At 43.4% G+C, this 14882-nt stretch overlaps 1 protein-coding gene across 1 annotated transcript in view; it reads right to left on the bottom strand.

The window, feature by feature from the left end:
• LOC129337053 (glycerol-3-phosphate acyltransferase 3-like) overlaps window positions 1-6161 on the bottom strand; it is a 57674-nt gene extending 51513 nt beyond the window's left edge. The window contains exon 1 of the mRNA XM_054990521.1: window positions 5777-6161. Within this exon, the coding sequence (XP_054846496.1) occupies window positions 5777-5920 (144 nt within the window). The 5' untranslated portion in view covers window positions 5921-6161. The remainder of the gene's footprint in view (window positions 1-5776) is intronic.
• Window positions 6162-14882: the final 8721 nt, after the last annotated feature.

The raw sequence follows: 14882 nt of genomic DNA, 5'->3' as shown, positions 1-14882 counted from the left end.
GCCCAGGCTCAGTCCACCATCAACAGAATCTGAACATGCTTAACTGGTTACATCTGGATCTTAAATGTGTTTTCTCCAAAGAAAGCCCCCTCCTTTAAGCATGTTTGAGTTCTCAGCCTTCAGTACATGACCTTCAGATACTCCTGGGCCCACGACTACATCCAGGGGAGGAGAAACCAAGCAACAGCACAGAGTACTTTGTGCCACCCAACTCTCATGGCACAGACTTTGGGTAACACCCTGTTTTAACAACAGCCCTGTTCACAAGTTACAGTGAACACACCCAATCCATAGACAATGTACATCTGACTTTTCTTTATTTACGCAATGAGTAATTCTCATGTTACATTCAACTATGTATAGCGAAACATGAGATTTAATCTCTACATTTGTCCAGGGGCTGGTCCCCCGTTTCATTTGTAAAAATCATTGGCTTTTTCATACAAATAGATGTTCGCACATACATGGAGGAAGCAATGCCCTCACTATAACAACTGAACAGGGCTCCTGACTACTTTAGAGTGGGCTTTGCAAGATTGCCTCTTGAAGGCTGTTCAGATGTTCTGCAGATGATGTAGATCAAAGCCAACTGGCATCACCCTTTGCCCTGCCACTGTGTACCATCTACAGTAATAAAATCAGTTCTTTGATGTACCAGTGAAATGCCATGAATTGAAAAGTTGGTCTTATGCACTGGCCATTCTCCCTTCTAGCACTGTGAAATTAGAATGTGCTTCCAAGAAGAGATACTGCAGCATTTAGTTATTCTGGATAGTCTCAAGGAAGTCACGAGAGAACACAAGACAGTTCTTTTCAAAACCACCTCCAGCCTACTGGTAGCGTCCTCCTCCTGGAGTCCCCTTCCAAGCAGCTCTGTCCCCATTCGCTTTTGTTTCACACTCACAAGATTTATTAATAGCCAGGTGCAAGCCCAAAATAAACTTGGATCCCATAACTACATGTCCTGTGATGAAACGTAAGTAGAACGGTTGAAGAAGATACCAATTCAACCTTGCATGGATGGAGGGATCCCATTTCAAGCGCTATAGAGACTGCTGACATTCCACACATGGTGGGTTCAATCAGCTTGGAAATGGTTGGCATATAGAGCAGAACCACAAGTGACAAAAGGCACAGATTGGACACTTGTCAGCTTCCCTCAAGTTTTCATGGGAAATGTAGGCGTCCTGGTCTCGCAACTTCGCTTTCCAGCTGCTGTCCAATGGACTTTTCAACTGTCACTTGTCCAACATTCCGCCAAGCTGCCTACATTTCCCATCAAAACTTGAGGGAAGCTGACAAGTGTCCAACCTGTGCCTTTTGTCACTTGTGGTTCTGCTCATAGTGTATATGGGTTTGAAAGTGGTTGCAGACAGCTAGATTGTACCATCCCATTATTTCCCCATCATAAAATGACTGCTCAAGTCAGGAGGAAACCGTACACTCAAGACCCAAGATCAGCGACTTGGACTCATCCACTCACACATCCTCCAATGGGATAGCTGCCATAAAGTGTCAACAATGCCCCTCTGCTCTCTACATAGGACAAACAGACCAGTTCTGATGTAAAAGAATAAAAGGATGGACCTCTGACATTAGAAATCACAATATTTAGAAATCAGGGCAAGGGTGAAGAAGCATTTCTGTCTCTCAGGACACTGCTTCTAACCTGAAGGTCACAAATTTGTCAACCAAAGACTTTCAAAGAGAGTTTCCAGTGTGCAGTTGCTGAATTGGGGTTTCACACTAGTTTCCCACTGTAGGGATGAACAAAGAATTAGGATTTAGGTGGAGAGAATTGGAAAATATTGGGAAGCACTAAAAACAATTCTCCTTTGAAGTATTTCCTATTCTGGAATGGATGAAATGCTTGTTAACCAAGGTTTTTCTCACTCGGGAAAATGTATACTATGAAAAATTTGAAGACTTTTCTATTTTTCCAAAGGAAAAACTGGGAAACTAGGGGAGAACTGGAAAAAAAAGAATATATTTCCCCCCTTTGGCATGTGAACTGTTTAAGGCAAAGTTTTACTCAAAATGTGTCATAGGAAAAAAATTATATAAAATAATCTACAGAATTAGATAACGCTAATTCCTATGTGTACAATAACCCTAACTTCCATAATTCCATAAATATGCCAAATAATACAATTTGATACGCTAATGAAGTTATAAATGACACATTTTATGTTGTTACATCAGTGAAATACGTTTACAAGTAAATGGGTAAGTACTACATATTTTATGTTTTCCCAACATTTCAATTCTCCTCTACAAAAATGGGAGGGGGGGGACTTTTTCCTGTGGCTTCAAAATTTCTAGAAATTTTACATCTCTAGTCAGGCACCAACTATCTCAGCAAACCTGCTCAAAACAAGTGTTAACTAGTTCAACATAACTAGTGCATGGTCTATGTATTTTTCTCAATTAGATTTGAACGTCACTTAATTGCATTTCACCCTGGACTTCTGTGTTTCAGGGCCCCTTCACCCTATTTTTCTCCCCCCTCAATGCACCTTAATAAAATGACTACATAATAAAGATCTAGACATATCATCTAAGGAAGTAGAAGCTTAAGCTAAATCACAGCTTTGTTAGTCTTCAAGATATCACCAGACTTCTGGTTTTGTTTATTTACTGCAACAGACGAATAGCTCTATGCCTCTGCAATCATTACCTCGAAATAATCTAGATTTCTATTTATCCTTCAATCATAAGGCTTGTAATTACCTGTTCTGTAAAGGTGAGACTCATAACACATGTGTTCACCCTTATTAGCTTCACTCTCCAGCTCACGAGCATCATTATATTTATATGGAATCTTAAGGTGTAGCACTTCACATACCTTATCGGAGCAATCCAATCAGAAACCCTGTAAAGCAGGACAACGCTCACTCCATCTCCCAGATGCAGGGGAGGGGCTGAGAAAAGCATTATGTCAATTGTTGCCTTCTCTCTACTCTGAAATATGCATTCTTAATTATATTTAAATAAAGAAGCAACTGTTTTGTTTCGGTAGCATTGGCTGGATGTGTACCTCAAGGTAGTTTCCTTGAGATTCTTTTTAATTAAAAAGAAATCGGTAAAGGAAATTTACAAATCTATTCCCCGCCCCCATAGGCTATGAAAAAGCACATCCACCTTGCCTAAAGGAGATGGAAAAACAACATGTAACTCTTTCTCGGACTTAGCGCCTTGACGCTTCTTTAAAGATATCTAACATTCTTGCCAAATCTGAAACGACAAGTTAGATTGTAATTATAAAATCGTAGCATCACGTAATGTTAAAACACTTTTTATATACACTGTGGAAATAAGAAATAATGTTTAGTGGAAGGCAGATGGGGTTCCAGGGGGTATAAGAAAAGACATACAGCCATGTATCCAACCATCTACAGACTTTATAGAGAGGAACCTTCCCCCTTTGATGCCTGAAATTTTGTTTGAAACACAGGTTTCAAAATGGGAGGGGAGAATCATTAGAAATAGCCACTCCCTCTTCTGCAAACATAAATACTATTCTGTGTTTGAATACATGTCACTCTGAGGGGGGGAGGAGAATAAACTCATTACAGGAACTTTGAATATATAGCTGACCTTTGAGTTGGGAGCTTCACCACTCCCAATGCAATCCCCTAATCCAGACCATCTTTCATTTGTAGCAGTCTTGGACATCATCATATTTCCCCCCATGGTCAATTACAACTCTGTTTGCTTTACTGAAATGAGTCCATTTTCTTTCTCTGCATTTATTAAGTCCCCACTTTGCAAGCCAACATCATTTTTGACATTCTTCCCTTTGACAAGCACTCCGGCCTTCATTGCAGAGACTGAGATTGGGAGAGAGAAGAAGCACAAAACCTACAGGCAGTGATTAGAAAACAAGCAAAGCCAGTTTGCCAGACAGTGCGTACAGTGTGGTGGCTAGAGAGCTGGACAGATTCGAATCCTCACCCTACCATGGAAGCTTGCCAAGTAACCTTGGGCCAGTGGCACACTCTCAACCAAAGCTACCTTGCAGGATTGTTGTGAGGATAGAATAGAGGAGAAAAAAGTAAGCTGCTTGGGTCCCCACTGGACAGAAAGGCAGGATTTCAAAGAAGTAAATAAAGAAATGCATTGCACTGAACTGAGCTCCAGAGATTGGGGTGGGGAGGCTGATGCACTGCACCATTTTACTCTTTACACCAAGGAATCTTGTAGCAACTTAAAAAACTAACATATTTTTTGTGGCATATAGTCATAAACCAGAATCCACCAAGACTTACTGCTGTTTATTCCACTACAGACTTGCCCTGAGGATGTGCACCACACAATTCTATGCAGACTTATTCCAATCCAAACTCACTGAAATCGATACGCTTCAACCAGAGCAGCTATACAAAGGATAGCACTGAAACACACCCTATCCCTCTAAAATTGTAAAGAATAAGGACTCTTCATGTTGATTTATATCCCATCAAATCAGTCATCTACAAGTATTTAAGCAAGGCTAGCATCACAGTAATTAGAGAGGTAGCATGGTGAAGTGGGTAGAGTGTCAGACTAGGAAGTGGAAGACTCAGGTTCGAATCCTGCTCTGTGGAAGCTTGCTCAGTAACCAAGCCAGTCACAAACTCTCAGCCTAACCTACCTCACAGGGTTGTCTGGAGGATAAACTGGATGAGAGGAGGAAGACATAAGCCAATTTGGGTCCCAACTGAGATCAAAGGTGGAGTTTAAACAAAACAGTAAATGCACTATAAAACCTCAATAACTAACAGCACAGTCCTCAAGAGAATTACACCGATCGGAATGGAGTCCTGTGGAATTCTGTCGGTCTCTAAAGGTGCCACTGGACTGAAATCCTGCTATTATACTGCAGACCAACAGGACTACCCACCTGAAACTAAACCCATTGGATTTCAGTGGATTTAGAAAGGTGTATCTCGGTCTCGGGTTCCATTTAACATCCTTCCCTTTATTCTTGACCACAGAACAGAGTAGAGGGAGATGAATTCGAGGTTGCTTTTAAAAGACCCATATAATCCCCCCCCAAAAAAACAACCACAGACTTCTGTTTCTGCAGTCTTATTTGGTCATTTCACCGGCTGACACCAAGGGAACGTTAATATGGGTGGGGGGGAGTGAATGACAGGCACTGCAACCAATTGCATAGCTGTACTCAGAAGCAAGGCTGGTTCTTGGATTTCAGGGGTAGTGGTGGGGGGAGATGCCTAGAAAACTGCCATTGTTCGCTTCCCAACCTTTCCCGGGCCTCTCTCGCTTTCTCTCCAAATGCCCCATTGAAGGAATGGCAAAGGGTGCGAGGAAAGAAAGACTCTCCGTCCTTCTCCGGGGATTAGATCGCTGATTCATGCGAGAAAGGTCAGGTTTGGTTTGTTGTTTTTTAACGGTGATAAAAAAAATTACAGGAAAGCAGTCGGCTAATGCTAAGCATACTTTTAATGGCCGCACCATGACCTAGGGAGGGGTTAGGGGATGTTGCCAACCTCCAGGTGGGGCCTGGAGATTCCCCAGAATCACAACTGAGCTCCAGACAACACAGATCAGTTCCCCTGGAGAAAATGGCTGCGACGGAGGGTGGACTCTACGGCATTTAATCCTACTAAGGGTTTTCCTTCCCCAAACCTGCCCAGTCCAGGCTTCAGCCCTAAGTCTCCTGGAGTTGGCAACCCTAGGGTTAGGAGAAGCCCCCAATCCTCCGCCCTCTTTCTGGGCACAAAAGGTTTCCTTGGCGCACGGGCTCGGACAGCTGTCCGCTCCTTCGGCTCACCTCTAACGTCTTCACCAGGATTTTGATGTACAGCTCCGAGATCCCCAAGGACAAGCCGAAGATCGAAGGCAGGACGATCATTAGGAAGGCCAGGGTGAACCAGAGGCTCAGCAGCCCCAGGATGACGGACAGCAGGCCCTCCATGCTGCTCCCGCCACCGGCCGAAGCGCCCCGGGACCTCTACCAGCTGGGCACTGGGGCTCCCCCAGCATCGACGGGGCAAGGGCGGGGGACAGCCCTGGCAGCTGGCTGGCGGCAGGGAGAGCGAGCGATCCGCCTCCGCCTCTTTCTCCCTGGCTGGTTTCTTTCTCTGTGCGGCTCCACCCACTTAACTCCTTGTGTGCACAGCCGAGCCGTTGGAATTGGGAGCCGGACGAGGACCGCGGACGCGGCGCCAGGAAACGGGATTTCCTCGTCCGCTGGCCTGGGTCTGTCTCCCGAGGCTTCAAAGCCATTCGCCCCGGCTGCCCTCATTGGCCTGGTGGCGCCAAGCGCCCGCCTCTGCCATTATTCGATCACGAAGGCATTGTGACGTCACAAGCAGGGGCAAGGCGGGCTGGAAATGAAGCTGCGGGCAGACTTGGCTCTGCCTAACTCCGCAATGAAGTCGGGAAGCAATCGGCGCTTCTCAATGTCCCTGAGCATCTGCCCCTGGTAAGATCTGTGATTACCAGCAAGGAAGCCTTGGGGCCCAGGTATATAGTGGCGTGCATAAGATCATGGCCCTAATCACTCCACCGGTCATGCAGTCCAGATGGTAGTGAGGAAATGGAGTCCCGCCCACAGGCAGCCACTTCATACTGAGTCAAGTTTCTTTCGGTCAGTTTTGTCCGATGGGCAGCAGCTGTCCAGGATCTCCGTCTTGTGCCTCACCTACTGTGGGATCTTTTGTCCAGAGGAGTTAGCCGTGTTAGTCTGTAGTAGCAAAATAGAAAACAGTCCAGTAGCACCTTTAAGACTAACCCACTTTACTGTAGCATAAGCTTTCAAGAGCCACAGTTCTCTTCATCAGATGCATCTGATGAAGAGAGCTGTGGTTCTCGAAAGCTTATGCTACAGTAAAGTGAGTTAGTCTTAAAGGTGCTACTGAACTCTTTCCTGTTGTGGGATCTTTTGTAACTGGAGGTGCTCTGCTGTTGAGCCAGAACTCTTGATAATGAACCCACGAAGCTGCCTTATTCGAAGTCTGATCGTAGGTCTCTCTAGGTGAGTGTTTCCTACTCTGACTGGCAACAGCTCTTCCGGGTCTCAAGCAGAAGTCTTTCCCATAAGCCGTTATATATAGGGAACGTGCTGTCAAATCTGACTTATGGAGCAACCCCAGCAAGGGACTTCCAAGGTGAGTGAGAAGCAGAGGGGGTTTGCCATTGCCTTCCTCTGCAGAGCCTGACTTGGTGGTCTCCCATCCAAGCACCAACCCTGCTTAGCATCGGAGATTGGGCTATACCATACCATTCAACATCTCCATATCTGTTATCTGATTGTTTTTAAAACTGCAGGTACCAAACACTGAACCTCAAACCTTTAGTATACAGACCTGATGCGCTGAAACCACAGCCCCACCCCAATCCTTTTAAACTCTTTTAAAAAATCTTTGATGGTTAGCGATTGCAAAGATGAAACCAGGGAGGTATACTTATTTCAGATTCATGAGAGTTGGTGTGGTCAAATAGTTTAGGGTTGTCAGTAATTTTTTTCTAGTCAGCTTCCTTGCCTTTAGCGCGCACACACATATTTAGCCAATTAACTTTTTCATGGCACAGGGGCGAAATGATAGGAGAAGTCTTTCCTTGCCAAATTTGAGTGGGAGTATACTTGTTTTAATGGCGCAGAATTTCTACCAGGTATAAAACTAGCAAACTGGCTTGGATTTAGCTTTGAGTTCAAACTAGATTTCTCAGCTGGCCTGGAGGAAAATGTCTTGTCTTAATGTATGGAAATGAGCCATTTAAGCTTTTCCTGGCATGGAGATCAATCCCATGGTAAATAAGATCTAATTGAGTCCCTATTAAAGAGACAGGACATTTTTCTCCAGGTCTGCTGGCAACACTAGTTCAAATTCTATCTCAGTCAGTTTGAAGATGTTTGAACTGATCCCTCCAATTGTCACTTTAATATCATCTGCAGCAAGTACAAGCTGATATTATTATTTCAGGTAATAAAAAGCTTCAACTGCACCATACAAAACTTCTATTAAAGGGACAGGACTTTTTTTTCCTGGCCAGCTGGCAGTTTTTCATCTCACCAGGAACCAAAAAGTTGAGCAACAAGAAAACAGAATAAAATAAATATAACAATTTATTGCATGTTGCACAGATTCATAAAACTAAAACCACCATAAATGAAATATACATTTAAAAACTCAGAAGATGGTATGCACCAATCACAACAAATTAGAATATGTTTAGACATCCATGTTGACCAAAAGACCAAACGCATTTCGGCCCTGGGGGCCTTCTTCAGTGGTCAAAAATTATTTGGACACACACATAAAACTACAGTTTTATCAGTATAAAAATACTTTTTTTTCAGGCCAGGCAGGTTACATATGAATCCTGAAATCAATAAAAAATAATGATGTGAGCAAATTTTAATATACTGGCTAGTCTAAAAAAAAGTTTTTACATAAAATCTTTAGAAGAATCTTTTAAAAGTGGGTGGGGCTCCAGTCCAGCAGGGCTTCTGATTGGCCAATGGACATTTGATAGGCTGTGCAAAATGAAACAATGTTTCAGCAGCAGCTGCTGCTACAGTATCTTGTACTGCTCTTCCCTAGTGCATTTTTAAAAAATTACTCCTCTTGTCTCCTGTACTTCGGCTTCTTTGGGGGGGATGTTCTGCCTCCCATGGCAGCCATTTTGTGTTGGGCCTGCCTCCCACAGTGGCCAGTTTGTGGCCATACACTGTGTCAGACTCCCAAAGGTGTCCAAAGGCTCAAACGGATTGGGGAACCCCAACTTAAAGAATTAACACAGACAAATCTGGTGAGCTGAGGTCGGTGGCTCTCATCCCTAAACCAGGCCACAACAAGCTAGAAGCATTTGAGAAGAAAGCAAAATTTGTCATCTTGGACTCTGGGTAGTTCAGAAGAACAAAAAATGCATTTATGTCAATAAAATGAATACAGACATAACTCTGAAACTATTTTTCCTGGGATTGGGGTGCAGGAGGGTAGGGTAAAACGGAAAGGGGTATGCACTGAAATGCAAATATACAGTTTTGAAATAGTGCTTTGTGTGCACAAGGCAGCCCTGACCTGGAAAACCCAGGTAAGCCTGAACTTGTCAGATCTTAGAAGCTAAGCAGCGTCGGCCTTGGATAGTGATTGGATGAGAGACCTCAGGGAAGACCAGGGTTGCAGAGGCAGGCAATGGCAAACCACCTCTGTTAGGCTCTTGCCGTGAAAACCCAGCAGGAGTCAGCATAAACCAGCTATGACCAGGGCTTTTTTTCAGCTGGAATGCAGTGGAACGGAGTTCCAGAACCTCTTGAAAATGGTCACATGGCTGGTGGCCCCGCCCCCTGTTCTCCAGACAGAGGGGAGTTTAGATTGCCCTCCGTGCTCTAAACTCCCCTCTGTCTGGAGATCAGGGGGCGGGGCCACCAGCCATGTGACCATTTTCAAGAGATTCCGGAACTCCATTCCTCCATTACTGTATGCAGCAAATAAGAAACAAATGTACATCTAGGACAACATGTACCAGGCTGCTCTGATGTGACTTTCCCCTCTTCCTTGCACCCTGTGGAAGGAGCCAGGTGTCTGACAAGCTTATGTCCTGCTGTGATGCAAGGTGCAGCTCTCAGGTTAGATAAACAAGGCTGCCACCTGAAGAATTTTCATCTCAGCAGAATATTGTGTGGGAGATGAACACAGGTGACAAACACGACAGTGAGGATTACCTCACAGGCTTACTGTTTGCTGTGGAATGTTGAGGAGGTAACTGCAGGACTGAGGACCCAGATGCTGCGTTCCCCAAATATCAACCTCCTATGATCTCCAATACAAGTTTCCTACTAGGATTAATGCATGATGCCTTTACCCAACAGCTTACTGCATTCTATGTCCAGGAAACCTTTGTTTATTGATTTGCCTGTCAAGCATCAGCCTAGAAAACATGAAAGTGTCTAATACTGAGTCACACCATTGGGCTATCGATATGTTTGTTAACCTCCTGGTAGTGGCTGGAGATCTCCTGAAATTACAGCTGATCTTCAGGCCACATAGATCAGTTCCATTGGAGAAACTGGCTATTTGGGAAGGTGAAACAGGTGAAACGTTTCAGAGGAGGGCAGGGTGATCTATGTTGTAATGTTTTGCATGTAATTAAATTTTCAGTATTTCATTTCCACTGTTTAATGCAGGTTTTAAAAATATTAGTACTATGGTTGCCAACTCCAGGTTGGGAAATATCTGGAGATTTGGGGGGTGGGTTTGGGGAGAAATGGGAGGGACCTCAGCACAGTTTAATGGCATAGAATTCACCCTCCAAAGCAGCCATTTTCTCCAGGGGAACTGAACTCTGTTGTCTGGACAGCAGGTATAATTCTAGGAGATTGCCAGGCCTTCTCTGGAGGTTGGCAACCCTGTTGGTTACTGTGGGTTTAAATGCAGGCCTTTGAGAAAAGAGGGAGGGAGGCTGGATGGGTGAGTGAGTGCTGTTTTTGAATGGTAGCTATACCTGAAGGCCAGAGTGAACTGCAGTTTTTAGTGCTGAGAGAGAAAAGTATTCTGGCTTAGTCAGGGAAACTGTGTACAAAAATGCAGCCAATCCAAACAGCTCGAGTCCAATAAAACATGAAAGACCAATCAATTTTCCAGGTTATAAGCTTTCATGAGTCAAAGCTCACTTCATCAGATACATCTGACACATAAAATACATCTCACTTCATCAAGTGCATCTGACAAAGAGAGCTGTGGTTCTCAAAAGCTTATGCTGCAATAAAGTTGGTTTGTCTTAAAGGTGCTACTGGATTCTTGAGCGTGTCTAAGCATTTCTGAGAGAAATATAACCTGTGTGGAAGCCTGAACTGTGTATATTTGTGAAAGAACATTCAGTCAAGGCAAGAGAGGCAAGCTTTGTGTAGTCTGAGAGTGTCTGTGAATTTCTAAAAGAAATATAACCTGTGTGGAAATCTGAACTCTGTGTGTCTGAGAGAAAACCATTCTATCTAAAGCAGGCAAACTGTGTGTGCGCCTGAAAGCCTTATGTGTATTTGAGTGAGAAATTGACATCTGAAGCAGGCAAACTGTGTGTGTAGCCTGAGAGATCTGAGTGACTATGTCTATGAAAAGAAACTTTTAGAACAGATAATACTCTTTGAAACCATCAAGTTTAAGAAATAATATAAAACCGATACACTTCATGTAAAAATAAAAGTTTATTTTGGTTTTTTTTTTCATCCCAGAGTATCTGTTATTCCCATATCCCATTCCTATCCTCAGGGCCACATAGTCCTATGAAGGAGCCTGATGCTTGGGCACGTTATTAAAGGGGAAATTTAAGTTATTTTGGAATAGAATTCCTGGTGGCAGCAATCTACCCAGAGGGGGCAAGAGGAAAAGACTTAAAGGCAAAATCTAACTGAGAGACAGAAAGGAGGTCGTAACAACCACGTTGAGATTGTTTATTTCTACAATTTAAAAATATAAATTATATGATGTCCAGGTTGTGATCATAGATATGTTTGCCTTTAGAGTAGCCCTCACATTTGTAACTAGAGAATGGGTGAGGGGCTAATGTTGGTCTTGCAGAGGCTATTCATGAGGCACCCACGACTGACACAATGGCTGATTGAAAGGGGGTGAGATGGTGCAAATGATGGTAGCCACCTGCACACCCGTTACCTGGAGGCATTCATTCTCAGAAAGAGGGCTTCTGCATGGAATTCACCTGGCCTGTGATAGCTCTTGCATACCCCCTAAGAAATTTGTGGGTGGGTGGGGAACTATCAACTGTAACCAGCTTTTGGACTCACCGAACCATTCCTGATTGCCTCGACAGTTGATACACAGATCTCTCAGAGATACCTGCCGCAAGATCATTATTCTAATGTCTTCCAAACTAAAGTATTGAAGTTCAGCTACTTGCTAGGAGGAGAAAAGGTGCCATGCAAGCACATACCTTTATATGCAGCCAGAAACTGTGTTGTAGATATGTCCTGAGAGCATGCCACCGTGGACTCATTTATGCCTGCAGATGAACTGGCATTTCAGCCCTAGTTCTCATGGCCAACTTTCAAACTCTTAACTGCTAAGCTCAGCCATCAGAATCAGGATCTGAATAAGAGCAGCAAAGTCCTATGCGGAGTTCAGCACACCTCAGTTTATCAACAGCAGGCTTGAGTTTGCTGCATAGGATTGGGGCCATAATCTGCTACAATCACTTTCTACTCTGCTCCCCTTCAGTATTGCACCGCACACTGCGAACAGACCTTTATCCTATGAGAAAAGGCTGTATGACAAATAATAATAATAATAATGTTTTACTAATGTAAAAGTATACTAAAGGCCAACGTCTTGAGTTTTGATTTGCTTTTCATGACACTGCTGTTGGCAAAGCCCCGTCATAAAAGATGCTAAAGTTCATTGTTAGGGCATTGCCTGTCTTCTCATCAAAGAATAACGGGGGGGGGGGTGCTGACATTGAAAAAGCTGCTATGTCTGTACTTTGCCCTCTGTTGTCTTTATTTTCACACAGTATCTTGGATTCTAGGGAGGGAAGGCAGCATGGAATAGCCTGATGTGGTCAGATCTTAGAAGCTAAGCAGGGTCAGTACTTGGAAGGGGTACCACCACTGAAGCCTCTGCAGAGGAAGGCTTTGGCAAACCACCTTTGCTTCTCACTGTGCCTTGAAAGCCCTTGCTGGGGTCACTATAAGTTGGTTGCATCTTGACAACAGATATATACATATCTTGGATTCAATCCCCTGCAACTGTTTGATTTTTTTTTTTTTGCATTTATATTCTAGCCTTTTTCCATCTAGAAACAAAAGGCAGTTTCTATAAGATTCCCTGGAAGCTGGGTACTGACCCAAACTGCTTAACTTCACCAAGCTTGCTGTATAAGATGCAACGCTACAGGGCTAGCCCGTAACATAACAAAGCTACAATCCCAATGAACGTGTTTGGGCTTCATTCCAAGCAAATCTCAGTCTTTACATAATCTGCCTAGGCTTTACATAATACAAAATTATTCAGGGGATTTCAAGATAATAACAACAAACAGAGAAAAAGGGCACAGTCACATCACAGACCACAGAACAGGGAATAGCATTCAGGAATTAAGTGAACAGGGCACCAAGTTCCATTTTTAAAATAAATAACCATCTTTTACTTTTTCCAAAAAATCACAGTTCCAAAGACAACTTTCAAACTTCTTATCACATTGTCCTTCTCATATGTACAGATTAGGGCAAAGGATCTGGTATTTTAAAATGAATGCCACAAACACCAAGCTCATCATGGCTCTATAGCCATGGTTGCATCGTGGCTCTATAGCTCTCTCTTGTGGCTACAGTACAAGGTGCAGATCGATGAAACCAACCTAGGGTGAAATTAGCAGATATTAAAGTTCCATTTCTTTCCCTCTTCTATTTTCCATAGAGTGTGCAAAGTTACTAGTATTAGTTCCCTATTATTAAGGATGCCACCGAATTCCAGCAAGACATGGATGCTTGAATGAATGGCAGCTGCTGGAGCATAGCGGTTAAGTGGTCGAACTGCAAATCAGCACTCTGCTAATTTGACTCCCACGACTGCCATGAGCTGAGCAGGGGGCCTTGGGTCAGCCCCTCCTCTCAGCCCCAGCGCCCCAGCTGAATTGTGAAGATAATCATAACACTGACTTTGTTCATCGCTCGGAATAGGGCACTCATCTGTCCAGGATATGTGCACACTGTTATTATTCAGAGGAGTTAGCCGTGTTAGTCTGTAGTAGCAAAATCAAAAAGAGTCCAGCAGCACCTTTAAGACTAACCAATTTTATTGTAGCATAAGCTTTCGAGAATCAAGTTCTCTTCATCAGACGCATGATACAAACTGGTCAAATACTCCTTTGCTAGTAAATGTAAACATCTCCTTTTGGTGTGGAGTCAGTTTGCCGTGTTAGTTTGCAGCAGTAAAAGCATCCAATTCCTATGTAGTATAAGCCTTCAATAACCACAGCTCTCCCTGCCAGATGCATCTGACAAAGAGAACTGTGGTCCCCGAAAGCCCACACCAGGCGCCACTGGGCTCCCCCAGACCACGCTGTTGTAAAGGAAATCTGTTACCTGTGATAATGTGATAACCATTCATAGTCTCTATTCAGTCCCAGCTTGACTGAGTCAAATTTGCATATGAATTCCAATTCAGCAGCCTCCCGTTGGATTTTGTTTTTGAAAGGTTTCTGTGAATTCCTACATTGGATGACTTTGTAAAAGTGTGATCTAATGGCCAAAACCACGTGTATGCAGGAAGGGCAGGTATAATCAGAGGTGGGTTCCGGCACATAATTCAGCTGGAGGAAAGGAAATAGAGCCAGTGTGGTTAGTGATTAGAGTACAAATCCCTACCTAGGGTACTTTGTACCCTAGGTACAAATCCCTACTCTGCCATGCAAGCTTGCTGGGTGACCTTGCTCACAGAATTATTCTGAGGACAAAATGAAGAAGACAATTATATAAGCCGCTTTGCATCCCCATTGGGGAGAAAGGTAGGGAATAAAGTCAATAAATAAATAAGCAAGTATGAATTGGATCTGCAGTGCTGATGTAGGGGAAGTTAACTCTTCCCTGATTGCAAATTATTTATTTACGTTATTTATAGTCCGTCTTTCTCATTGAGATGGATTTTACAGCCGAGTCTGTACAGTCAATTTCAAAGGCATTTCAATAAACAATGTAACTGGGTAGATAAATGCTAATTTGCAAAGCTTTAAAAACAGCAGGTATCTAAGACAGAGTTGAAGAAATGCTAAACAGAGCAGAAGTAATTCTAAGACTGACATATTAAACAACATATACACAATTCGGTAAAATCAAACGTACAACAACAGACAGTATATAGAAGTAAAGTCTATCGTGCCCATCCCTTTATTTATGCATCTCTTTGGGACTACTTACCTAC

The sequence above is a fragment of the Eublepharis macularius genome, chromosome 10 (assembly GCF_028583425.1).
Source record: "Eublepharis macularius isolate TG4126 chromosome 10, MPM_Emac_v1.0, whole genome shotgun sequence".
Classification (NCBI taxonomy): domain Eukaryota; kingdom Metazoa; phylum Chordata; class Lepidosauria; order Squamata; family Eublepharidae; genus Eublepharis; species Eublepharis macularius.
This window is presented reverse-complemented; position numbering and strand designations above follow the sequence as displayed.